At 40.6% G+C, this 25,659-nt stretch overlaps 1 protein-coding gene across 8 annotated transcripts in view; it reads right to left on the bottom strand.

Moving 5' to 3' along the window:
- The window catches only part of MTCL1 (microtubule crosslinking factor 1), a 111,644-nt gene that overhangs the window by 18,073 nt on the left and 67,912 nt on the right, over positions 1-25,659 (bottom strand). For 4 of the 8 annotated variants that reach the window (XM_074821823.1, XM_074821845.1, XM_074821838.1 and 1 more), the window contains 4 exons: positions 15,588-15,818; positions 13,796-13,984; positions 6,716-6,883; positions 812-1,066 (listed from right to left, as the gene is read on the bottom strand). In XM_074821823.1, coding sequence (XP_074677924.1) covers positions 812-1,066; positions 6,716-6,883; positions 13,796-13,984; positions 15,588-15,818 — 843 coding nt within the window. Of the gene's footprint in view, positions 1-811; positions 1,067-6,715; positions 6,884-13,795; positions 13,985-15,587; positions 15,819-18,654; positions 18,778-25,659 lie in introns of all 8 variants that reach the window. The other 4 variants (XM_074821795.1, XM_074821813.1, XM_074821805.1 and 1 more) reach the window with 2 other exon arrangements.

Here is a 25,659-nt window from a genome sequence, read left to right as displayed (position 1 = left end):
GTTGTTTTTCTTACTTTTCCTGGAATGCATGACTCAGAGCTGAACAATGTTCAGTCAAAAATTGTGTATTAACTCTCCCTCGTTAAACTCTTTAAATTTTGTGTGGGTTCCAGCCAGATAATAAATTCATTAGGTATAATTTGTCTCTAATACTAAGCAGATGAAAGTACAGATAGGCAGAAAAAACAAGGGCACAGGTATGCAGTTATCAGATTTGCAAATGATAGCAGAGGTGTGCACATAATTCATGGGATAAGGTCAGAAGTGTCTTCTGAATATCTAGCATTGATAGCTGTTTCTTTGTTATCAGTCAGGGCTCTTCATGTTAACACCTGGGTTCCTTTCCTAGAGAAAAAGATTTCAGCTGAGGTGAAATAGTCACAGCATCTGCATCTTTGGTGGCTAACTCACATATGTACAGACTTTTTTGGCAGGAAGCTGTATATCAAACCTTGAATAACCCTGCATGTGGGATTAAGTGTTTTAGCACAAAGAGATGCACAAAAGCTTTCAAACAGAATGAATCGATGTGACCATGCCTGTCTGGGGTAATTGAAATGAGGCAGGAAATGGCCTTTAACCTGGAGTTGATTTCTCATAAGAGGTCTTTTATAGGGATTACGAGCATTTTCCTTTCACTCCCTTGTGTACGTAAATTGTTTTGTAGCATGAGAAACACTGATGTAGCCAAGGAACCAAAATTGTTCCCGGGCTGCTTCTTAATACAGTCTTGACCTTGGCCTGAGTGTAGTAATGGTGCAATGCCTCATGCTTGCAGCCAGCCATTGCTTAACCCAAGATAACTCCTTACCTGCTCTATCCGCCTGAGCAGCTCCTTCTTTTGACGTTCCCATTCTCGTCGGTCTCTATCAAGCCTGTCCAGGAGCTCCACCTTTTCCCGGTTCCAGTTCTTCTCACTGTGCTGGATTTGCCAGCGGAGGTCCATCACCACACCGTGACTCTCAGCCAGAAGCTTTTTGTGCTCTTCTCTTTCCCTTTTAAAAGCTCCCTTTGCATCAGAAGTGAGGCCTGTTTCTCCTGAGGTGTTCTCACTCTTCCCTTCCAGCTGGCATTAGAGTAAAACATTAGTAGGACATTAAACTTGCTGTGGTAAAAACCTATGTCTGACAATGAATTGAGTTCAAGACCTAACTCCACAAAGCTAATGGCAAAATTATGGCAATTCTTAGATATCAGGATCTCAATAAATGATCAAATATGTTCAACATGGGAAAAGGTTTTTAAAAAAAAAGTGAAAACCATAGTGAATAATTTCTCAAGCTCTACCAGCTCATGCTATTAAGGCATCAGTTATGATCTTTCTGATGGGAGTGTGGGTACCTGAAACATGGAGATAAACTCCAACCTCATTATCATCTCTGAGACGATTGCCAGGACAACATCCTCAGCCACTGCTCTGCTTTTGTGCTGTCACCCAGTGCACCCAAAACCTAAAGAGAGTGCATTCACCTTCTGAAGAGACTTTTCCCAGAACAACCCTCAGCAATGGTCTTACCATACAGCTCCTCACACCTTCCAACAAAAGAGGGTGTTAGTAGAAAGAGATGTACCAAGATGATCCCCCCATCTCTGCAGGTTCTGGTGTCTGAACTGATTTCTAGGGCAGTTAGCTGATGTTACCTTCCCTCCCTTCTCCACTTCATGTTCAGGGGTCAGCTCAATCAGATCAGAAGAGCTGGCCCAAGGTTCATAGGAAAATGAGGCTTGATGGGGTGTCAGGAGGTCTCTAGTCCAACCCCCTGCTTCCAGCAGGGTTGGCTCTGAGATCAGATCAGGTTGTGTAGGACTTTGTTCAGTTTGATCCTGACAAACCTTCACGGACAGGGATTGTGCAACCTCTCCAGCCAATCTGGGCCACTGCTGGACTGTTGTAAGAGTGAAAGAAGTGCTCAATGGTTTTGTGTGAGTGAAGAATTTATCCCTGAAGCCTGACCTTTTGTTGACAACTCAGATGTGTGAGTGACTCAGAATGGGATACATCTCCATCCCCTGGCTCTGCAGGTGAACTGAAGTGAAAAGCGGCAAAAACTCATTTCCGCCTTTGAAACTAAAGTTGTCATCAAAAAGGAGAGGCAGCAGGTCTGCTGGGAAACATGCTCCTTTAGCAAGAGAGAAGGACAACACTTTCACCTTGCCCTGTGTGGAAAATAAGCCCAAACTTTCTGAGCAAAGGGAAGTTCAGACTGGATTCAGGAGTGAAGCTTACTAGTCTCTGGAACAGCTGCCCCAAATAAGTGGCCAAGAGTTCCTTGCTTGAGTCATTTAAAATTGTACTGAGCTACAGAGAACATCCTGTTACAGCCACTTGCATTGACAGGGAAATCTTAAAACACCTGCATCCTCTACCACAAATTTCCAAAGTTCAGTTGTTTTCAAATGACCAACCAACCAGCTGACCAAACAACCAAGAAAATCAATTATAAAAAAGTGGCATCCTACATTAACAAAGTTGACATGACACTATCCTGTTTGTGCAGTGTAGATTTGTGGGACCTGCAGTGATGTGTGAGAGGCTGTCTTGCACACAACTGCATGGCTTGGTGATGGACCAGAGGTGCTGTGTGGCAGAAATGCAGAACATCCCAGGAGAGACACCTCTCAGCTGCGGATCCATGATGGGAGACTGGGCAGCACGGCTCCTCAAGAAGCCAGAAAAGCTTTGCTGCCTTCCTACCCACTACCCCAGTATGTTGACTGCCCACATGTTAGTTCAGCAATATGTAAAAATACCACTGCTAGTTTCCAAACTCACCGCTAACTTCAGGTAGTAGCCTCTTGCCCCTTACTACATCTTTCCTCTGTCCACTCACAAGTTCCCACCAGTTTCACAGTGTTGCAGGAGTCAAAGTTGGTGCTGCAGCCAGGGTCAGCAATGTTGACACTCATTCTCTTCGGTTTGTTTACTTTAATTTTATTATTTTGTGCCTCTTGCATCGGGTTGCTCTTGCAAGTTCCTGCTGGGTTTGCTAAGTAGCTGTGACAGTAAATAGTCATGAATTTCAGGACTGTCACTGCAGAGCTGAGATCAGCCCAAATAATAAGGGACTAATTAAGTAACATCTATATCGTTTTCTTACACCTAAGCCTGACAGAGGGCTATTTAGGGCTTGTTCTTTGTGATATATGTAAGTCATCTTTTAAGGACCTTTGATGTCCCCTCAGACTTCTCATCTTGCAATAGGAGCTCTTAGGGGAGGTTGCTGGAGCGTCTGGTGTAAATCCAACTAGGCTGGAGTACAAACTCAACCTTACAACTCTGCTGCTTCCTGGGGAATAACGCCACATGCAGCAGTAGCTATGACTAGCATGCGAAGTTGTGAAGACACACCAATGCCTGTGATAAATTCCTTAGCTGGTAAGAACCATAAAAATGCTAAAAGCAACCTATAAAGTAAACAAATCCTCAGTTGCAATAAATACAGGTTGTATGATTATCCTATAAAGCAAATTCCTTCCATTTTTTTGAATCTCAATAAAATAGCACAATGTTGAACCTCACTCATTTTCTCTCTCTTCTTACGCCACTGAGTTCTTCACCACCACTGGGCAAGTTCTCAGCCTTTCAGACAGCAAACAAGACAGGCGGTGGTGCCTGTAATGAGCAGGAAAGCTGAGACAGGCAGTAAGGAGTAAGAACATGCTCCAGAAGAGCGATATCCTAATAATGTATGGCTGCTGTTAGTGTGTCATGCCCAAGCTGCCAAAATGCAGTAAGTCATCCTGTGCCAGACCACGGGCTCACCCAGACCAGAGCCCTGGCTCTTGCCCCAATTGAGAAGAATACAGGAAATATGTAAGTACAAAGATGAGTTCAAAACCAATGCAAGTATACAGTGGTACACCTTCAGAATAATTTCCTGGTGTTCAATGATTTGGGACCTAAAGCCTTCTCCAGTCAGAGGTGGTGTCTTTAGACTCAGAAGACAGTTCTTGGTGCCTATGGAAGGCAGAATAATGCTCCTGGCAAGGAGAGAGTCCTTCTGCCTCTGTTTTGACAAAACAGCTCAAATCACGGAGGAAAGGTCCTTTGGTGGCTCCTTAGCATGAAAGTCTAGATGTGACTTTCCTAAACCTGCTAACTGCTAAGGGCAGCCAGATGCCTCTCCATGTGCACCACAGTTTATATTCCCTCTGGGCATCCGGAAGTTGGACCATTTGTCAGAGTCCTCCTGAGGGTCCATTTCCTCACATGCAAGTTCTCAAAGCATACAGAGGGTTTGGCCCCTTATACTAACTCCCTCCTTCTTCCAAACATTTCTTAGTTCCCAGTTCCTAGAATACTGGGATTTTTCACTTGCCCAGATGGAGGCTGAGAATTGCTGGGACTCGTTATTGACTCAGCATTATCACAATCCCATACTTGGGAGCAATCTCATTATTTCTTATCTTAAAAGCAATGCCTAAGGATCCTTCTGCCAAATAAGATGTACAAGCATTTCTGACAGCCAAGACTTTTATTTTTAATGATATATTCAGTGCTAAAGCTCCAAAGCAGCAGGCAATAGTACACTGCCACCTCTGATATACAGTGCTTTTGTTTCAAAAGAGTTTTCTTTCTTTTTTTTTTCTTTCTTTCCTATAGAGTGTTGAAGCATCAAAATGCAAAACCATTGCCAGTAACTATTAATTAGGAGTTGACTCTCTTGAGGAAAATGCTCTTGTTAGTTGACCTACTGCTTCACAAAAGAAGTGGAAAACAGCAGCAGTGAAGACAACAGTGGAGACTAGAAAGGCCTTGATTCTCCGTGGGCTTGTCAGGGGGTTGGCAGCTCTATATGAAACCTATGGTGGGAGCGCTGTACAGCCCTCTGCTTCATCACTACCGATCAAAACAACAAAATGACATCATGAGAGGTCCTGCTACCCACACCAACCTGACAGTCTTGGCTACTCAGTTACAGCTGTTGTTGTGCCACATATTGGGCACAGAATAGCAAAGGATGTTAACATGACTATATGTAATGCTGATATTTTACATGTTCAATAGCTCCTCCCATTTTGGTCCTGATATTGAACCTATAGTGAAAACACCCCATGTTTTGAATCTTTAACATTAGTTTGAGTTAAATTTATGTTTATATTATTTCTATTTCAGGCTTATTGTATTATTATTTTTATATATGGTTTTTGAATTGCCTCCTTGTGACTGTGAGCACATATACCAGACTTCAGTGGGACACCTACATTGTTTGCCCTAGCCTAACAGACATTCTAATGATCGATGTGCTATCTTTTTGCTATGCATTAGGGACCTGTTTTTACTGTGAAATAGAAATGTTGTGGGGAACTGGCTAAGGAAGACAGTCTTAAATATTGACCAGTTTCATTCTTTTCATTTGCTTGAAAAAATGTGAAAAGCAACACCCATGGCTCGGTAATTACCATATGTTATATATTATTACCACCAGTGGAGTGGTGGAGGTAGCAAAGAGCCTGATAAAGTTCCCAGAAGGAAGGGTGCAAACCTTTCTTCGCCCTGGGCAGGAGTGGCAGCACCATCCTGGTGCCAAACACCAGCTAAAGCGGCAGCCTGGGAGTTTATTGCCCATGCAAGGGCAAAGCATGCAAACTCTAAATTGGCAGTTCGTTGTCAGACCAACTTTCTCTAAGTTTTGTTCTTTGTTGTCATCTCTAGTTTAAGGAAAATCTGTCGCTCAGGTTTTGTTTTGGGAGGAGCAAAAATGGAAATTGATTTTGTTTCCTTTTTCAGGTGATCTGTTGTCTGAAAATGTGTGTGCTCTAAGAAGCAGCTGAACTGAGAATCTGAATCTGTTGAGAGAAAACTCTGCTAAGATGAAAGCTTCCTCCTGCATTCTCGGAAAGCAGCCTACAGTACCTGGGCAGGAAAAGCAGTGCCTAGCATCTCAGCTCTGTATGTCAGAGTCTCCAACATTCAGTAAACCCCCCTAAACGTACCACCCTCCCGGCAGGGAATATTTTTATTATATTTGTCTTCTGCAGAGAAGCTCTGCAATTACAAATCTTTTCTCAAGACCTGAACGTACTAATTCTCTCACCCCTGCCCTCTTCAATGTGGAAAATTAGAGCTTTTATGCCATTAGATTTGGAAATGAATCCTTGTGGGTTTTTTGCTGATTTTTTTTCATATTGCTTCAGAAACAGTGCATCTTCTGTGAACAACCATACATGACACTGAAGCACCTGGCACCAGATTTTATATACATAGTTCTAACAGTATCCCATAGCGGGTAGCTAGAACTCTCTCTTCAATGATCAGTAGCTTTGAATAGCTGGTATTAGATCACTCTTTTCTCTCCTATGCATCAAATACCACAGTTGTTATGTGCCAAGGCACAGTGACGAGTTAATTGTGAGCACGCCAACATCAAGACATTTTTCTCTCCTATAAATTTCAGTAAATACAGACACCCGCACGTCTCATTACTGCAGCTGATCCACTACCAGTCAACTCTTTGGAGAAAATACAACAAGAAGAGCTTCGGTTCCTTTGTCCTCACTTACGTTACACAGTACCTACTACATAAGCATTTGTACTGGACAACTGGAATCCAAGAGGCAACTCAAGAGGCAAAGCTTTGCTCAGGCTTCAGGAGGGCTTTCAGGCACCAGGGTAAAATGAATAAATATAGTCCCTTTCCTGGCTGTCATAGATTTCCCATTTCATTAAGCACCTCGGACATTCTTTACCGGTGTTGGATGTGGGGGACGTTACCTGTTTGAGGTGACACTTCAGCTCAGTCATTTCGACCTCCCAGGCTGCCTTGTGCAGGGCATACTGCTGCTGGAGACCCTGGCGCTCACGCTCCTCGTCCCGCAGCTCCGAGCGGAACTCATCCAGCAAACCCTTCAGAGCATTCAGCAGCTTCCGATTCTCGCTTGCCTGCCGCAACAAAGCAAACAAAATGCTGTCATTGGATGGCTTTAGTCTCCAGTTTCATTTTTAGGGGGAAAAAGGCCTGCATGTCCACTGCATGGAAGAGAAAGTGCCTGAGCTAACTTTTGCATGAGAAAACTAAGAACAGCAATGCCTTCTCTGTCTACAGGCTGCCCAGGGAAGTGGTTGAGTCACCATCACTGAAGGTATTTAAAAGACATGTAGATGTGCTTAGGGACATGGCTTAGTGGTGGACTTGGCAGTGTTAGGTTTACGGTCGGACTCAAGGATCTTTTCCAACCTAAATTGATTCTATGATTCTGCAATTCTATTATTCTACTTCTTGTTAGCCCTAGTCCTGAAGCACCCATGAAAAACAAAGATACTTAAGTCACCCTGAAAAAAAGCACTAAGAATCTTTCTGGATTGAGGACATCTGTAATAACTTCTTCCTCAATACCATAAACCAAAGCTAGTAGCTGGATGCCTCATACATACAGTCATTGCTCAGCATCAAACCTCAAATATTTGTAAACTACATATAAAGAAAAGGGATTAATTTTCAATGTTTTCGTATTATCAGATAACATTACATTGGAAAAAAATGTGAGGTTTGGAGATAAGTATCTCTGCTAAGGTGTTCCACTAGTCTGTACTTCACATTCCTGCTCAGCCCCAGGCAGTTGCACACAGGTTAGCTTTACAGCAGCACCCTGTTTGGGACCAAAGGCACGAATGCCAGGTAGGCCACTTTCCCTCTTGCAGATGGGATCAAAGAGCAAACCCCCATCCACGTCTTGTTGAGAATGTCATGGTGATACTAAAAATGTTGCCTGTGCTCTTGTGCTAGCCAGGAGCCAAGAGTGGCGTTAAAATTAAAAGTCTAGCCCAGAGCTGACATCTGATCTTGGCAAGTACTGAAAGACAGCATGTATACTTACTCAAATCTCTAATTTTTTTTCTTAGTTTTGGCATTTACTTTCCACAAATTCTCTGAAGACTTGCAAAAACTGTCATTTTTATGTTAAATATCGAAAATGCTTTTTAAAGACTCATTCTGGATCAGTAAAACAAAGGATATCCCAGCATTTTTTGCAATCATTGAATTAGAAAACAGGAATGTGTAAGTTGATTTATTCATCCAAAATCTAAATCAAATAGTCCCAATGAGCCTCTCAAAGACCAGAAAGTAGCCAGAGATTGTAGCTGACAAGTTATTCTGAACAGAAAATACTTTTAAGAAAATCATACTTGATTAGCAAACACAGCATGAGTAGAAAAATGGGAAAGCTTACTCAACAAATTCAGCATTTAATCACCTGGCTCTCATGAATGCATTAGCTTCCTTGGGAAGGCCTAACTCAAATTAGCTGTCTTGATTCTTGCATGATAGTCTAATTGATTGTATTTTTTATTTATTTTCCCAAGTGAAGGCTTCCTGCATCTCTTATCTAGTGTTTCACAAAGTACCTACATGGGGACTTCTTTGTAGACAAGTGAAGTGTACAGATGTATGCAAAAATCTAAAAAATTTTCATGTGCTTTTTTCAATGACAATACATATAAAATTTTATGCAGACAACTAAGCTTATACGTTCATCATAAGCATATGTTCATCAGATTTTTGGCATCACTGAACCCACCTCACCCACTTTTGTAATCACTAATCAGACATACCACGGTGCCTTTTTTGTTTAAAAAAACAAACAAATGTGGTCTACTTTTTCCAAGCCATTTGATTCATCAGCAAAAATATGCTAGATGCAAGGAAATGACTGCAGGTGCTCACTGACTGACCTATAATATGTTTGGGCTAATGAAATGTGATGGTGTACAACATGGGGGTTTATAAGAAATGCACCCACAGAAGCAGAATTAATTCCATTAACATTTAATGCCAATTAGCAGTTTTCTACTATACAGCAGCAGTCTCCATCATGCATATAAGATCACCTACTTTTCAATATGTAATGAGATTTTATATTTCCACCATGAATTTGCATTCTTATAACCAATTAAGGCTAAATTCTCCAAGCATCCCAAGCCCCTTGTGTAGTAATCAGAATAAGAGCTCTTTTGAAGATTTGTTCTTAGTGTCACAACAGGAGCTGCTGGGTATTGAGCACATCAAAATCTGGCCTCATCCTCTTTGAAAACCCTGACCCCAATGTCTATGAAGTGCTTTCATTCAAGAGCCATGTTCTGTGTTTTCTAGTATGCCATATAAACCTTTCTCTGGCAAAGTAGTCTAAAGGCTCCATGAGAGAAATGAGGGAGAAGAAAAAGAAAACCAAGTAACACTAAATCAAGGTACATTCCTCATTCCTGTGCATATATTTGATAGCTTTAGAGTCCTGTAAAATTAGGTTTGCAAAGAACGAAGTGATGGACTAGTACAGAGAGGAGCCAAAAGAGCCTCATTGCAGGTTTGTAGCCTACTGGGATAAGGGCATGTCTTATTTCTAGAGGCATTACATCAATGTCGCTGTTATGAGACAAGTACCCCAGGTGCCCCCTGGGCTTGCTGGGATTTTAATTAACTTGCCAATATAAATCCAATTTTGGTTACATACTTTTAAGTCCTGCAGAGAAGTCTCTTTTGCATGACTTTGTATCTACAGTCTGAAGTTGGAGAGGTCTGTGAGATTATTTTTTCTGTTTTGCCAAACTGGAGTGTTTTTGGAGCACAGAAAAAGTACTTTTGAGACAATGTGCTCTGAGATACAACATTTAGATCTAGAACACTTTAGATTTCTGTTGGTAAAACCACCAAACAGCTTCTGCATCATAACAAGGATTGTTATGATCTTCCCCTTCCTCCCAGGGATTTTGTACAGGCAGAAGAAACAGGGCATGGCTGTGAGTCCCTGGACAGTCTCCCATGCAAGGAGTTGGCTCTTTAGTACCTTACCAGTTACCAAAATTTAGAGCATGGAGGAATATGACTTATTCACAACTGATCTAAGACAAGAGAATTACTAATGCAGTTTAAAGTCTTGTTGTATCCACAGCTCAGGATTTATAGGTAAAGGAAACAACAGCTGATAATAAGTAAAAACTTAATGTAGTAAACCTCAATTAAATTCCAGGACTTTGGAGTCTTTACTAAGTTGAGTCAGTCCCAGAGATGAGAGCCTCCAGCTCTAGAAAAGTTTGAGACCAGAGCAGTTGGCTGAAGCGTGGTCTGCTTTTAATCACAATTCTTTTTTCTCTGAAAATTTCACTGAAGAATTTAGCCACAGTCTGGTATTACAAGCAGTTAAATAGAACAGTCAATTAAAAACACAAGGTCAGAAGCCTAAACAGCAAATGAGAATTGTGCATTTTCTCTGTCTAATCACAAATCTAGTCAAAAGTGAAGCTGGATCTTGGTGCAAATCATTTAAGTATATTTAGGTCTTAATTACTATTCCTTCGAGCTTTTCTCTTAGCTAAGCTTTGAAAACAAACATTGTATGAGCAAAAAAAGATCTAATTGGAGATATTCTTGATCCCCCACCCCCGTAACAACATGAAGGTATATTGTTTTTTAATGCTTGGACTACAGATGTCTAAACTCTTCTTACTCCCCTGATCTTACACCATCCAACAGGCATCTCACCCCTTCTACTTGGCTGAACAAAAGCTCTTCCTTTTTCCACAGGCTCCCTGATTTCTTACTACACACACAGAAAGGCTGACTTACAGCAAGCCCTCCTCTACTGTGCCAACAGCCCAACTTGCCTGCTTATCTCCTGCCTGTGACCAGACTTCCTGCTTGGCTCTTGAGCCTTGCCAGTTCCTTGCCCAACCCCTTCTGCTGTGTGCCCCAGCTACTAGCCAAGGGACAATGCCATGAAGAGAAAAATGAATTGGCCCTTCTCAGAGTCCCCATCTACTCTGCCTCTCATCAACTAATGTTTTTTCTCCCCTTTCCCCTCTGCTATGCTTTCAACCCTCCACACGCTGGCCACATAAAAATCCCAGACAATTGAGACATGTACTTTCCACAGAGTTGAGTACCTCAAATCATAATAATATAAAATTAAAGGTTGCTGGTTGAAATTAAGGCCTTGGTGTTTATAATTTTTCTCAAAACAATTCCACTTTCCAGGTAGGGTGAGAAAGTCAGTAGCAAGAGAGCAGGCTGAAAATACTGTTCATTAAATGTTAAAAAATAAATATGGGTTACTTCAAGTTACCGTAAGTCCTTTCTTTCTTCTGACCTAGTTATCTCAGCTACTCCTAGACTATCACAAAATTTCCTTCCTAATGTGAAACAAATGCTGATGCATTTCATCTTGGAGATTGCCAGGCAGAAGCAGTAACTTAGGGCTCTTCTGGCAGGTGCAAACCTTGGAGACTGCCAGCTTCACCACTCACCCCAAATTCCCCATATAAACTTTTTTCCAGCTGCAGGCTTAAGGAACCTGCAGAAGACCCCCAAAACCCTGGGTATTTTTCAGCACAGCCTGACTAGTCAGTGGTATACTGGGAGGTGAGCACTGCTAAGATCCACCCCTTCAGGAAGGATGTGCTCTGGGTCTGCTGATACTCTCAGAGCTTTTAAAGCTGGGACAACACAGGCGAAGTGTTTCTTTGCTCTATTTTTGTTTAGTTAACGTGCTTTGGGATCATATATGAAATAAGTGGAGCTGATGTTTATGGGTGAAAGTCTGGAATGTGTTTGGAGCAAGGACCAGGGTCTGGCGAGGTTGGTGTGCATAGTGAAGGTGCTGCATGCAGGAGGCCTGCAGGGCCAAGCCATCCACCATAGTGACATGGACAATTCAGGCCCAACTGATACTAAGATGTGTGAGGGCAGAACAAGGCTCTGGCACAGTCTTGAGGGTGCAGGAGGTGTGTAGGCAGCCACTCCTCTGTCACGGTCCTCCAGAGGACTCTGATGCCCTGAATGTATGACAGCATCAGAATTAACCTACACTAGGGCTTCCTATTTCTGTGCCAGGGGATAATCATAATCCTTTCTTGGCATTGTCAAATACAAGCCCCGTAGCACTGAAAACTCTTTTTACAAGCCTATCAATAAACACAGTGTTTGTTAGGAGATTCACTAGTGTGAGCGGGCAAAACAAGTAATAGTGCTTAAAATGAGAAATATTTATCAAACTCACTCATTCTTGCATTGTTGAAATAACACTTTTTTCCTGGTTGGAAGGCAGGAAACCTATTTTACCTTCACAAGTCCATTTGGATATCATCCACTATTCACTAGTATCAAGAGAGGTACTGAGATGTGGTGTGTTCCTATGGATCATTTCTTTAAGCAAGATTAGCTGGAACTGCTGCTTTAGAACATCATGCAATGTATATAAAAATGAATTATAAGCAACCTTGCTTCCCATTTCTGCCACCTTGAGCTTAATGCCTAAGCAATGATTATTTCAAAGAGGACATTACTTACTTGAATGTTCTTGGTCATTTTAAGAGATCTATATGGAAAGTTAGTACATGACAGAGTTTGTACTGAGATAGTATGTTGGTTTATATTTATTTTACTCATTTTAGATTAAATCAGTCTACAGATGGAATGCAGTTAAATGATGTGCTCACGAGCATCTCTTCCATGGCCTTCTTCAGCCTACTGACAGGCTGACAGTGTTGGGTCTGGGTAACTGGCAAGGTAGAACCTTTCCAAATGCCAAACTGATCAAATGAATACTACCTTGGTAGTACACTTCACAGAAAATAATAGCTAAAGAATAGAGCTGTCAGCTAGCATTATGAAAAAGGAAAGCAAAAGAGTATACAAACTTAAAGCAGAATATGAAGTAGCATAAAGACCACAGATCTTTACTATTTTTATTCAAACAGAAATTCTAACTGAAGTTACATCTTGAATTAGAGAGGTAGGTTGCAAGACAGCCTGTGCATCATCTAGCACCAGCCTAACTTTATTATTGGATAGAGACACTGTTGCCTGCTGCGTATCTATTAGACCATATAGATAACGAGCAGACAGGTTTTACATAGTCATGAGAGTCTGGGGAATTCAAGGTGAAGAACTGAAATGCAAAGACACACACAATCCCCAGATCCTGCAGCAAATCCAGCAAAGTAATGCGGTCATAAAGAGTACATATTTGTCTGAGAGTTCTTGCTGTGAAGTGGGATCCCAAGTCAAGGGCCCAGATAGAGATGGGGAATAAGGCATAAAGCTTCAAGACCTTTTTCACTGAATTTGTGTTTTACATAGAATTCTTGCTCCATTCTACTTATGACTGCAAATAATTCCATATAACAGGATACTCTCATCTGAGCATTTTCCATTTTAAAAATATAAGAAGATACTCCTGAAGAACTGTCGGAAGCATTAATGTTTGATTAATGTTTGTTATTGTTAGTACTGCTGGTATATTAAATGTACAAAGAAAAAAGCTAGGATATATGCCAGTGCTCTGACACACACATGCAGGGCACAGGAGATGTCAGAAAAATGTTAGCATGATTTGTTTTTAGGCATTTCAAAACAAACCCAGTGACAGGAAGGAACTTTTGCATTGTTTCCCATCATCTCTAAGGGAAGCATTAAATACATGTGCTAGTTTCTTAAATTATTTAAAGGAAATAAAATCATCTCTTCTTGCTAAAAGCTTGACAGTAGAATACAATAGATGTGCTCAGGCAAGAGGGGCATGTAAATTCTGCAAACCATCACTGATAGATGTTTCTGGGCAAACAGCCACAAGAGGAAATAGGATTTTTCACTGAGAGCATCTGCCAACAGGAGAACAGTAATCACGTGGCTCTTGATTAAATATAAATATAATGGATGAAATCCACTGTAATTGCTGTGTTGCTATAAGTATTTTTACAAGTATGATTTTAGGTGATTTAACACAGTAGCAGAGAAAATGAACTCCCTTGGAAAATCCACAGTTTCCATTCCCAGGGTATGATATACAGATGGTACAGTACCTGCTTCTGCTGCTGCAGTAATTCTGCAGTCTGCAGCTGTGGTCCAAGATCTGTGCTCTCCGTGGTGGGACGCTGCGAGAAATCTGCCAGCGCAAACACAACATCCTCTTCCTCCTCCTCTCGATCTGCATCATCTGCCTTCTGCTCAGACTGAATGCCAAAGTCTGTGAGGGCCTCAGGGTGCTCGATCTAAAATGCAGGAGATGGGACACGTTGACACTCTTTTGCCATTCACCTCGTGGGACAGAAATCTATTGTAGGGCTAAGGGAAGGGACCATCTTCCCCTGTATCTCTGTGGTGGGATATATTGACCTGTATTCTGTAGGCTACAGGAAATGATCTTTGGGTGATATATGACATGTTGCATATGTGAACACAACATTATGCAGGCCTGCAACATCAATGCAGCTGAGAAGATGGGTGTAATGTATGATTATATCCATCATGCATTAATGAAAAACTATACAAGACACTAGTGTATTGTCTGATGAAGATATGGAGATCAGGAAGTATCCAAATCTAGCGCTTCATTCTCTCTAATGCTTTAGCAAAACACACGACTCCAGTAATGACTGGAGGTGGATTGATTATAAATTAACCAGTCAAAAGCTATTTTGATGTTAGAAGATGAGTTAGTTTACATAGAAGAAAATTAGTACTGATGAAGTAAAGTAGAAGCAAATCATTTCTAAAGAGCTACTCATCTCTTGTTTCTGACTCATACTACTACACCAGATGAAGGTAAAGATGTTCATCTACCCTTTATCTAAGAGTACAAAACACTGGAGTATTCAACTTAAGCATACTCCTACCAGACCTGAAAGGTTACTTGTACTGCCAAATGCAGCAAACACTGAAAAACACTAGTCACGTAAGTACCAGAAATACTGAGAAAAATTACTTAGTTGCCTTAGCAAACATCTTCAGAATTGCATGAACCTGCAAAATAAATCTGTTATTCTCAAGAATCTTGTAGAAAATATCAGAATGAGCAAACACTTTTTTAAACTTATTTTTTCTTTAGGTAAGATTTCCACAGCAAATAGTAATTCTGGATGTGCAACTCGACACAATTTAGCAGCACCTTTCTTCACAGTGCATGTCGGCTGGCAATCACACCCCTGCTGAGAGATGTGTCAGCTTGGGGATTCCAGGTTGCTATGTACTTCTGAAATTCCTGATCTTAATTTAGTCGTTACTTGGAAAATCACCATGATGACTACTGGCGTACTGCTGCTGACGGTGATAGACGTGTGGAGAAGAGGAACAAACAGGAATGATTCACTCTAAGTTCCCACAAGAAGCTGTATAATTCTCCTGCCAACATGAAAACAGAGCTTCCCTCCATCTGTATTACTGAAGGCTTTGTAAGGAACACACTGTGCACATGATGAGAAAAATGACAGCACCCAACCCATCTAAACAGATTTGACTCCACCAGCTTGCTTTTCTTTCCAAACTTCTTTTCTTTCCAAAAATTATTCAGGAGTCATATCTTTGAGACCTAATTAAATTTTCATTTACTATGAGAGAGTTTTTCAGGACCAGATGTTTGTACTGGTTAGGGCTTTAGATTTAAAAATGGGTGATCTGTAACATTATCATGCCGAATATACTTTAGCACAAGCCAACTTAAGAAAAGCTTCATGCTTAATTTGAAACCTCTTTAAATCTCTGTGTAATTGTAAAGTTGCTGATGCCACATCATATTTAAAGTCTACACTTAAATAAGGGACATCCCAGTACCCCAACACTTGCAACTTCATTGGGTTAATAAGGTGGGACAGTTACCTCTAATATGTCCTCCCCTTCCTCCTCCATTCGCTTGCCTTGCCGCCAATGTTTCAGCAGCCATTTCAGTTTGACATACAGGAGAAAGGTGTCCTGCTTGAAATGCCTGAGTTCTTGCTGCAGCAGACTTTTCTCCTGGCTCCAGGTCTTCTCTTCCAGTTTGTTTTGCAAAGTCAAGCTCTGCACTTCCAAGTCTTTCCTCCGCAGGGTCTGCATATGCTCCTCCTCCAGCTTTAATGGAACGACAGACACCATGTCAATGGGGTGGTGTCCTGGGGCTGTCTCCAGGACTTGTACTTTGTTGGGTGAGAGACACTGAAAGCTCTAATTTTCATCAGTAGTGAGTAGTTATTGAGTTTGGCTCAATAAGTTCCTCAGCAGTTATGACTGTTGAGGAGATTAGAGAACAGCGATAAGCTGTGCTTAGGTAACCATATCCAAGTAACCTGCTGTAGAAGTGGACATCTACTTTAAAGATGCATGAGTTCTCTGTTGCTGCTTAAACATTTTATACCACTCATATTTTCCTCCCTCTCTTGATTGTATCCCTGCAGTAAGTTCCCAGCAGAGCCACCACATCATACTGCTGCACAAATCACCTGCTAAACTCATTTGCAGCCATTCCTACAAGGTGGGACCACAGCTCCCCTTCAGACAACCTGGAATATTATCCTTGCCTCTTCCCTCCCCAGCCACAGACTCATCCTTTCCTCTGTGGCCACATCTCTCTCTGCTTCTGAAAGGACAACGCTTCTGAAGAAACCACATCCAGTACCTCAGATACAACTACTGGTCCCTCACTTCTCACAGTTCATACTTGAAGGCATCTGAATGACTCACAGTAAACAGTTTCTCATTTTGATACAACTAGATCAGGGACATGCAGGAACTGAAGAAACAGGAATTGGCTGCAACTCAGCATTCAACATGTTTCAGTTTCACTACTAGAAGCACCAAGAAAAGCTCATTCTTTGGAGCACACATATAATTACACCTGTTTCAACACAAGGCCACCTGAAACATTATTCTTTAAATGCGACTTCTCCCTCAATATGTCAAAATCTAACCATGGCATGACCTGTGCCCAGTAGCACATGTACAAGTTAGTTATATGACATCTTGTATTCTGCATGGATGAGATAGTGTTTCCACTTCAAACAAGCTGTGGTTCACATTGATCAAGAAAAGGCAGATGGAAAATGAGTACAGAGCCACTGCTTACAGATGCCAGTTTCTACTATTTTCCATTCTGCAGAACAACAGCCTCTCCCTTTGCTGACCAGCTCCATAGATGAAATCTATGAAAGCCACAGTACACTAATGACTACAATGATTTAAACCATAAGAACATACCTTGCAACAAACAACATTCATACAGGAATGAAGAGTACTTAGAGATTCTTCTTCAGGAGCACGGACCTCCTAGCAATTAATACTGCTAAGAAATATATGTTTGATTTTCATGGCAACATTCACATGCTTCTGAAACAGCCTACTGGTCCATACCAGATGGTTTACTAAGGACTCTCCTCCCCTTCAAATCATGTGCTCTGGCATAATGCAAATTTTCAGCATCAATGCTACTATGCCTTAAAAAGTTCCCAATTAAATTAAATGTATTTACAGCAGTTGCTAGCTTAAATGGGTTTAAAATGCAGCTTAAAACAAAACTATAGTAAACTATAACAGCCCAAAAAACATACATGCAACTCCTAATAACACTGATGGAGAATGCTAGCACACTGTACACTGCTAGCACTCATCAATTTGATGTCATTAAACATTGATAAAAATGAAACAGTAAAAAAGGGGCTTATTTTAAATTTAATTTTTACAGGAAGAAATAGATTTTGTGTTGATGCAGGTTCTTCCACCAAAATAAGTTACAGTTAAATACAGCAAAGATATGAGTCATTTCCACCAGAAATCCTGGAAGATGATAAAAAAGGAACAACATTAACAGGATGGGCATAATCTGGAAAAAATGAAGAATCCAGAAGATGCTTTTATTCTATTTCTGCTGGCTGTCAACATGAATATCTAGCTTTGATTTTGCTGCAGTTTTCATTGTTTTTACAAGCTGTTACGATCTAAGTCCCCGTGGTCACAAATTCTTGCAGAAGACCCTGGTGGAGGTAGCTTCATAGAGTATTATGTTTTTTCAATGGATAGCTATTCCAACAGAAAAGAACTTTAAGAGGCAGGCATAACTTCCAAAAAGCTTTCACGGCCAAGGCAACTAGGAAGGAAATCAATTTACTGGTTGCCTTCAAAAGCCTCCATGAGAAGGCTCCTATGGAAATCAACTGGAAATGAAAGCTACTTATGAAAAACCAGAGAGATACCACTTGGATATAATGAGATTAGCTGGCACAAGGAAAAATGCTTTACACTATGCAACAATTATGATGAATTTAGTTTATGAAGTAAATTTAAAAAGAAAACTTCAGTTAAGAGCCAAACAGCCTGCAAAAATTAGCAACAGATTTTTTTCGCTCTAGGAGCTAGAGATCACAAAACGATTGACTAATCTGTTCCAGCCTTCAAAAGAGCAGGGGGAGCCCATGCAACAAAATATGATTTATTCATCAGTTATAAATAAGAGGGTTGGAAGCATAGGGTACTGAGAAATACAAAAAAGTCCCGATTTGTGTCTCAGTTATGAGTGTGTAACAGCTCCTCTGACTTCAGAGAAGTGCTGGATTTTCTTTGGGCTAGGAGGGGTCAGAATAAGGCACAGAGCCAAACTGTGCTCCCAGAGATCAAACGCACTCAGTTCATGGAGAGCTGAAGGGGCTGATATAATTCCCCATGCAGTATTTCACGTCTCTACCTCGACTTCCCCCACATAGGGGAGGACAAAACTTCTCGCCACCAAGCAAAGTAAGATTCAAAGTGGCAAAATAGGCTTGAGTTTACATTTCCCAACTTCCAGATTCTTCATTTACTCAGATGAGGTCAAACAGGTACAGCCAGCAGGACACAAGTTCCCATGGTCCTGACAAACAAGGTCCATGCCACACATCATGGTCACGCATCTCTCCCAGCAGGCGGGTTTTGCATTTACCTGGATGATCCTTTCTGTAAACTTTTCTTGCTCCTCTCGGTGAAGTCTCGTCTCCTGCTCAAGCTGAGCCTGAAGCTCCTGTATCGATACATTCTGTACAGGTAAAACATGGGAATCCCTGAGCTGATCAGCAGGACAAAGGGATAAGTTTAGCAGAAAATGCGTCTCCATGGTGTAGAAAAAAGGAAAAAAGAAAAGAACTGCAGGACAGACATCTGCACAACCCACGGTTATCAATAGTTAAAACCAAAGCACAGTGTGCAAATAAATAGCAATGCCCTAAATATGTGTGGGAATTTCCTGTGTGGCTTCTTCTGAAAACTATAGCTGGGATGCTGATGTTACATGTTGGATATTCCCTTCAGGCCTCTACTCTGGGGCTGCACTCAAGTAGCTGAGACAGCACCATCAATGACATTTGCCAGATGAGCTCCTATTTACAGGATTACACATTTGGTGGCCTATTTCTTTATAATAATCAAAGCTATAAAAATTTTAACATCTCAACAGAAGATGCATCTAATGCACATATATTGAACCTAATTATTTATTCATTTGCAACACTTCTGATTAGGCAGTTAATGGAATAGCATTTATTAAAACCAGCTAACCATTCTTCAGATACAGGACAGCTCTCTGCACAAGTCGACTTCATTCTGTCATTTCTACTCAAAATAATTACTCCACACATGTCATGGTCATAAGTTGTGTGAGCCTGAGATCTGACCAGAATGCTTAAGTATCTCCCCTTTTCAGGTCCAACACTATTTTAATCTTAATACTTTTAATTTTATGTTCTCGTTAAATTTGGCATCCCATCCACTGCACTTCTGAAAGTTACTTAATTCAAAAATAAAGACCCAAGAAGGCAGAGTCAGACCTTATTATTTATACTATGCTAATTCATCTTGTGGCACTTATATTCCTGATCAGAACTTTCTGTGTCCTTCATTTTGTGTCTCTCACATTGGAGCTAAAATTGATTTGTCTGAACAAAGGTGATGCTTGGCCAGATGCCCTTCCTCTTCACATGTGTGACCACAGAAAACACTACAGTACCAAGCTCCTACTTCCCAGAGTAAAGACACTTTTAAAGATGGGATCACTTCAGGCTTCAAAGTGTAATCCCAAACTCTCTGATGGCTGGTGTCCAGCGAGCTCCAACCTCAGCAGCTGCAAGGATGTAATGCAGGTCGTGGGATCGCTCTCGGGTCTGCATTGTCACTTCCCCTCCGGCATCAGCCCCAGCACCCGTCTCCTGTCCCCAGGCACTCCTCCCACTCCACAAGAGCAAAACCAGCTGCTGTCACTGTTCGGGCCGCGGCAGCCCTTGCTGGGACACTTTTGGTTATTCAAAAACTATTCGTCACTGGAACAGACGCTCCTCTCCTCCTCTAGGGAAAAAGGAGAAAAGGCAGATGGAAGTATCCCATAAACCACCCACAGGACCATACTCCGCTGAACAATGAAAATCACCCTACATATACTTTCCGGGCCCTGTCAGTTCCTTCTTTACTTTATTCACTTATTGACTTGTGCACGTCTGTTTTGTACCTGAGGAAGAGATGCTTCCAGCCCATTGAAAGGTATACATAAAGTGACCAAGAGCACATTATCTGCTTTATCAATTTCCTCTTACGCCTTGAGGTGTCTGCAGACATTTTGTATCGCACAAGGCCAAAATTTGGTCTCACAAATAATGTGGAAAGAATGGCTTGCAATGGGATTTGCCAGTTTTGCACAATTGTTTGTAAATCATGAGATGGCTACATGCAGGTATATCATTTTAGATTTCTCATCCGATAAAAGAAAAATTACTGTTAACAGAAATTTCTGCATTATTTTATTCTGATGTGGCTTCTTTAGGAAAATGGTAAATAAGAACCTAGCTAATTCAGGTGTACTTTAAAAAAATGTGCATTTCTTCTTTTTATGAATTCAAAATCAGACAAAATCATGCAAAGTCAATCTGGTGAAAACAGATAAAACATGGCAATGCTATTCTGTTGGCAATAATCACTTAAAAAAATCTTATGTGCCTCCAGAAATAGAAACAGTATGATTCATGTAAAAATGCATATGTTGTTAATTTAAAATACGTAGGAAGCATAACCAATCTTAATATAACTTTCCTTACAGTCATAAAACTACACACTTAGATAGTTAGAAATATTATTGCTCTTGGGATTCCTGAAACTGTAATCAGAGCAGCAAAAGTTACCAAGAAGGTAAGGTTTGAATTTTTCACTATTCACACTTATGTTTTCCAGTGAACAATGATTTGATAAAAGATCATTTCTTCTACTTTAGACTAGTATTAATTGGAATCACATAGTTACGTATATATGGACAACACCTTACGTCTGCACAAGTAGGGCAAGAAAATGATAAACTCATGCAATTTTTTGATAAACATGCAGTCCATGCAAAGCCAAGTTTCAGAAACTTGGGCGCTGGGATGATGTGATAATTGTTGGAATTACTAGGAAGAGATTAAATACATCATAAAGGCAGATAGACTATTACATGCACACTAGACAGTGAAAATCTTTTTTACAATTGCTTTGCTTCTTTAAGGATGATAGATTTTTATAAGCAGCAAAGTAAATGTGTTGAAAAGCACTTAAAGCGTGACCACAGAGCTGAACACCTTTTGCCTTCCAGTGCAAGCTGATGACTCTTCATAGTCCATAATTTCATATAATGTCATTTCTACCAGAAACACTGGGATTAGTACTGCTCAAATCAAGGGAGATAAGGCTGCTTAAGTGCCTAACAGGTTGCTGCTAAACATCTAGACTGTGAACGAAGGTGGTGTAGAAACGTATCATGTGATACTTATATACACAGTGCAGGTACCTGGCATTGCATTGATGGACATCTATATGTGTATGTGTGGATATCAGGCCCCCACCATGTAATCGGCAGGGCGTAGTCTGTGGCACAACTGTGGTTTTGTTTTGGAAAACAACACCGCTATGAAATGGACACAAAAGTTGATAACCTGTTAACTTCCATTCTCTGTCCCTTTGTTCTCACTAATGAATGCGCTACACTAGGAACAGGAATGGAAAACACCCCGAATGTGATGGCCACCACACAATGTACTGACACCACAGAAACAGACACAAACTCATTACAAGACATACAAACACACTATAATGGGAACTACTCCATCACAGCACCACAGAAGCAGCTGCATTTCATCCACAGCTCAACACCAACTGACAATTTCCCATGAATCCAAATTACTGTATTTCCAGATCCACCTCCACTCCCATCCTCTTAGACACGCAGTGCTAAGTCCTGCTGCTGAGTCCTTTTCTCTCACCTGTTATCACTCCAGAAACAAGCTAATCCATGCCGATGTCTTTACCTCATGAGGATGTTCAGAGAAAAGTCATCCACGCTTTGCGGGCTTCATCACCGCTCCCTCATTGCACCGCCCTCTTTCTGCCCCTCTCAGCACGTTGAAGGTTTTTCAGGTTACTTTTCAGCTTGCACAATCCCACATTTCTGCCATGACTTGTTTTTGCAATTTTGCCATGCACCATGAGTTACATCTGGGTTTTACTTTGTTTTCTCCATTTTACCATAGCTAATTGCAATCTCAATTTGCCTGCAAACTTAATCAGTTCATATGTAACAACTGTGAACATTAAATTTCATGGAATTTTTCTTTTTAGCCTTTTTTTTTACAGAAGGGCTGGAGGAGACAGGGTAGAAAGATGCTCTCCAGCAATTCCAGGAAGCCAAATGATGAACATTTTATGTCTCTCACCTAATGGTATGTTATAATGCTTTGATATTCGGACCTTACATTTGACCACACAGTCTAAAAACTGCTACTTTTTCACATGTGACAGCTGACCTTTGCATGCGTACAATCAAACACACCAGATGACAGGAACTTCCAGTAGCTTTTGTATTACTTTTTACAGGCAATACACATCTAACTGAATTCTCAGAGGCTGTTTCTACAGATGTACTCTTCTTCTCACTCCTTAAAAATAAATGACGTATATTCCATTTGCCAGTGTACAATAGGCAGTTGTGTGGTTAATTATCTGTGCTTATATGATGAGTCTCTGATTTTGGGAAAACACAGAACACTTTGCTCCAAGTCTTTGAAAATCCATCTCATTGTATGAATAATACACAGTCTCACCGAGTTCAGTTAGGACTGGGATATCCAGATTTACATCATAAAGGGTCTTTTAAGCCATTATATTGTCAACCTTTACAGAATCTTGCATAGCAAGAAAGAATACAATTCATCAAAGTAAATTATTCTTTTTGCCCCTAATCTTGGTGGGAAGGAATACTGTCAGCACTAGTTTGTCTGTCTTCTTCCAACAACTTTGCATTGAAGGAATAGCGGACACTAAGAGATACAACTTTCTATGCGGTCATTTGTTGGTTTGGGGTTTTTTTCAGAAGAAAGAAAAGTCACAATGTATAAAACATTCACTGTTTCCTTTCTGGGAAAACAAAATCCTAAATCAGGGCAATAGAAAAGAATGTGTAAATTTTCAGCACATGGCTGGGAGCTGCTGCAAAAGCCATCCAGCTGAAAAACTCTCACATGGAATTGTGAAAATTGCACAGAAGGAGCACAGACACTCCCAAACCAGCTAAAAATAGAACATTCAAAATATAGACTGAAATTCTCCTCGTATGTCCATACAGAAGTTTTGATACAAAGCAGGTGGTAAAGTGACTTACCTAACTTGCACATCACTGTATCTGGTTGGTCCACACTTAACCCAGGTATTAACTTAAAGTAATAGATATTTTATATTCCTTATGGGCATGATAAGTAAGGAAACTGGATAAACAGATTAAGGATGGCCTAGAAGAAATTATTCTTCAGTGTTAGCTCCTCTTACTTTATTACCAGACCTTGGGGAAGATTTGCTTTTTAAGACATGCTCTCACCTTCTCTAGCCTATCTGCTTTTATTTTAATTCTCTGGTAACAACTTGTTCCTTTTAAGTGAGTTCACTTCAGTGGCTCTTTTTCCATAAACCGGGAGTGTCAGAGATTTTGTGATATTTTTCTACGCAGAAACAAATGTGTAAGTCTTTAAAAGCCACGTATGAAGATAATCCAAGTCTGAAATGCAAAGGTGAGTACTTTTGCCTTTGGTGGTATATACTTACTCAGGTAAGGGCAGAACTGATACCCTCTGAAGTAACAATCAGAGCTAGGATATACAGCTCCATTTAAGAACATCAGGTATCAAATACAGCAATAAACTATATTTGGTCATTTGAAAGAGTGAAATCTTTCTTCTCTAGAATGTCTTCTTGTTTCTGAATAAACAGGAGGAGACTGCTTAAGGAAGCTGCCTTTTGTTTACAGATATTCCATTGGTAAAAAGGGTGAAATTCACCAGATGAAAATTATTTACCATTTTTCCCACTGGTTCCCATTTGTTGCCATAGTAATCCTTTGATTTGTGCCGGGTGTTTGCTCCATGAAGCATTGTGTTACCTTTTTTAGTTCCTTCAAGTCTTTTAGTCAGGGCAATTCTCACTTGTTCACTTGCTTTTTCTTTGGATGGGGAATAATGATCTCCCCCTCCCACCATAACCCAGCTCTGCTAAAATCATGAATAATGGATCGAACATCCACCCCAATGGGCTCCAACCTCCCCCAACAGCAGCTGAATTGCTTGTTTCAGCAAGAAAACAAAGCCCCGCTCTTAAGGCAATTTCAAGATATAATTTCCCTTGGACTGTGACTCTAACCCATCTCTTTAACATGCAAATACATTCTAATAATACTGTTGCACTAACAACTGCAGTGCAAAGCCCAAACAAAGGCAGATATTTACAGTTAGGCTACAGTGTAGTTTCAAGCAAAAGTCAGTCTGCATTTATGTATTTAATCAAACAATTAGGCTCCCACGATGCTCATTTTTAAAAACAGGAGAAATGGCTAAATGGAAGCTACTCAGCATTGCTTGGGAAATTTTTCATTTAAAATTCAGCTTGGAAAAAATGAGTTTAGAAAAATGGGTTTTCTTGCTTAAAAAGAAAACATTTCCCTCACTGAAATGAAATGTGTTGTTCTCATGCTGAAAGTCCATACGCAGTGAGAAGATCATCAATCAATGTTATCCACTGGCCAATGAGTATATTTTCACTTCGTAAGTTAAAGCAGGTAACGGCTTATGTGTAGCCATCTCTGCTGTGGGTACTGAAAGGTTTGAGTCTCCATCTGAAATTTCTGCGGTAATAAAAAAACCCCTCCGGTATTTGAATAATATTTTTTCCTGCTCACTCATCTGGCACAAAAAAATGGTAGTTTTTGCTAAGTGCAGTGTATAAAATGAAAAAAGACTAAAAATGATACTATACAAAATTATTTGGAGGAGTCTTCTGCTTCACTTGGGTTTGACTATAATGATAAGATTTCAAATGGTTGCCCACCCACTGAAAAGTTTCAGCGTAAAGCAGTAATATCCTTTGCTGCTTAAGTAAACCTGACTGAAACAAACACCTTAGTCTTCAACATTTTCTCAAGCTCAGCCATTTGAGCCCCAGCCTTTCTCATCTTTTGAGCACATCTGGACCTAAACTGGCTATTCTCTACGTTTGATTATAATTACTGGTTTGTTCCTTGTCAGGCTATGGTGTGAAAACTATCCATCCTCTGATTAAACACAGTTTGCTGTACACAGTTTACACATCATCCCATCCTGGGAGAGGTAAAAAAGATGTTACGCCAAAATTACCCAAATCCCTAATCTTAACAGAGGGTTCACATATACAGGGCTTAATATAATAATGAGGCTGATCTAAGATAAAGGGGAATTAATAAAGATGACAGAAATATTGTAAACAATTGCTGTGGTCATTTTATGACCTAATCTACCATAACTATTGACCAATACAATTGCAAAAGGAACCATGCTGAATGGCAAGGTTTCTCTACCTCATCGGCCCATTTCACAGCTGAGGAAGAAAGACTTTACCTTTCAGTAAGAGACTTAGGGTG

Source organism: Strix aluco, chromosome 1, assembly GCF_031877795.1.
Source record: "Strix aluco isolate bStrAlu1 chromosome 1, bStrAlu1.hap1, whole genome shotgun sequence".
Taxonomy (NCBI): domain Eukaryota; kingdom Metazoa; phylum Chordata; class Aves; order Strigiformes; family Strigidae; genus Strix; species Strix aluco.
Note: the sequence above shows the minus strand (reverse complement) of the source record. Positions and strands in the feature narration are given on the sequence as shown.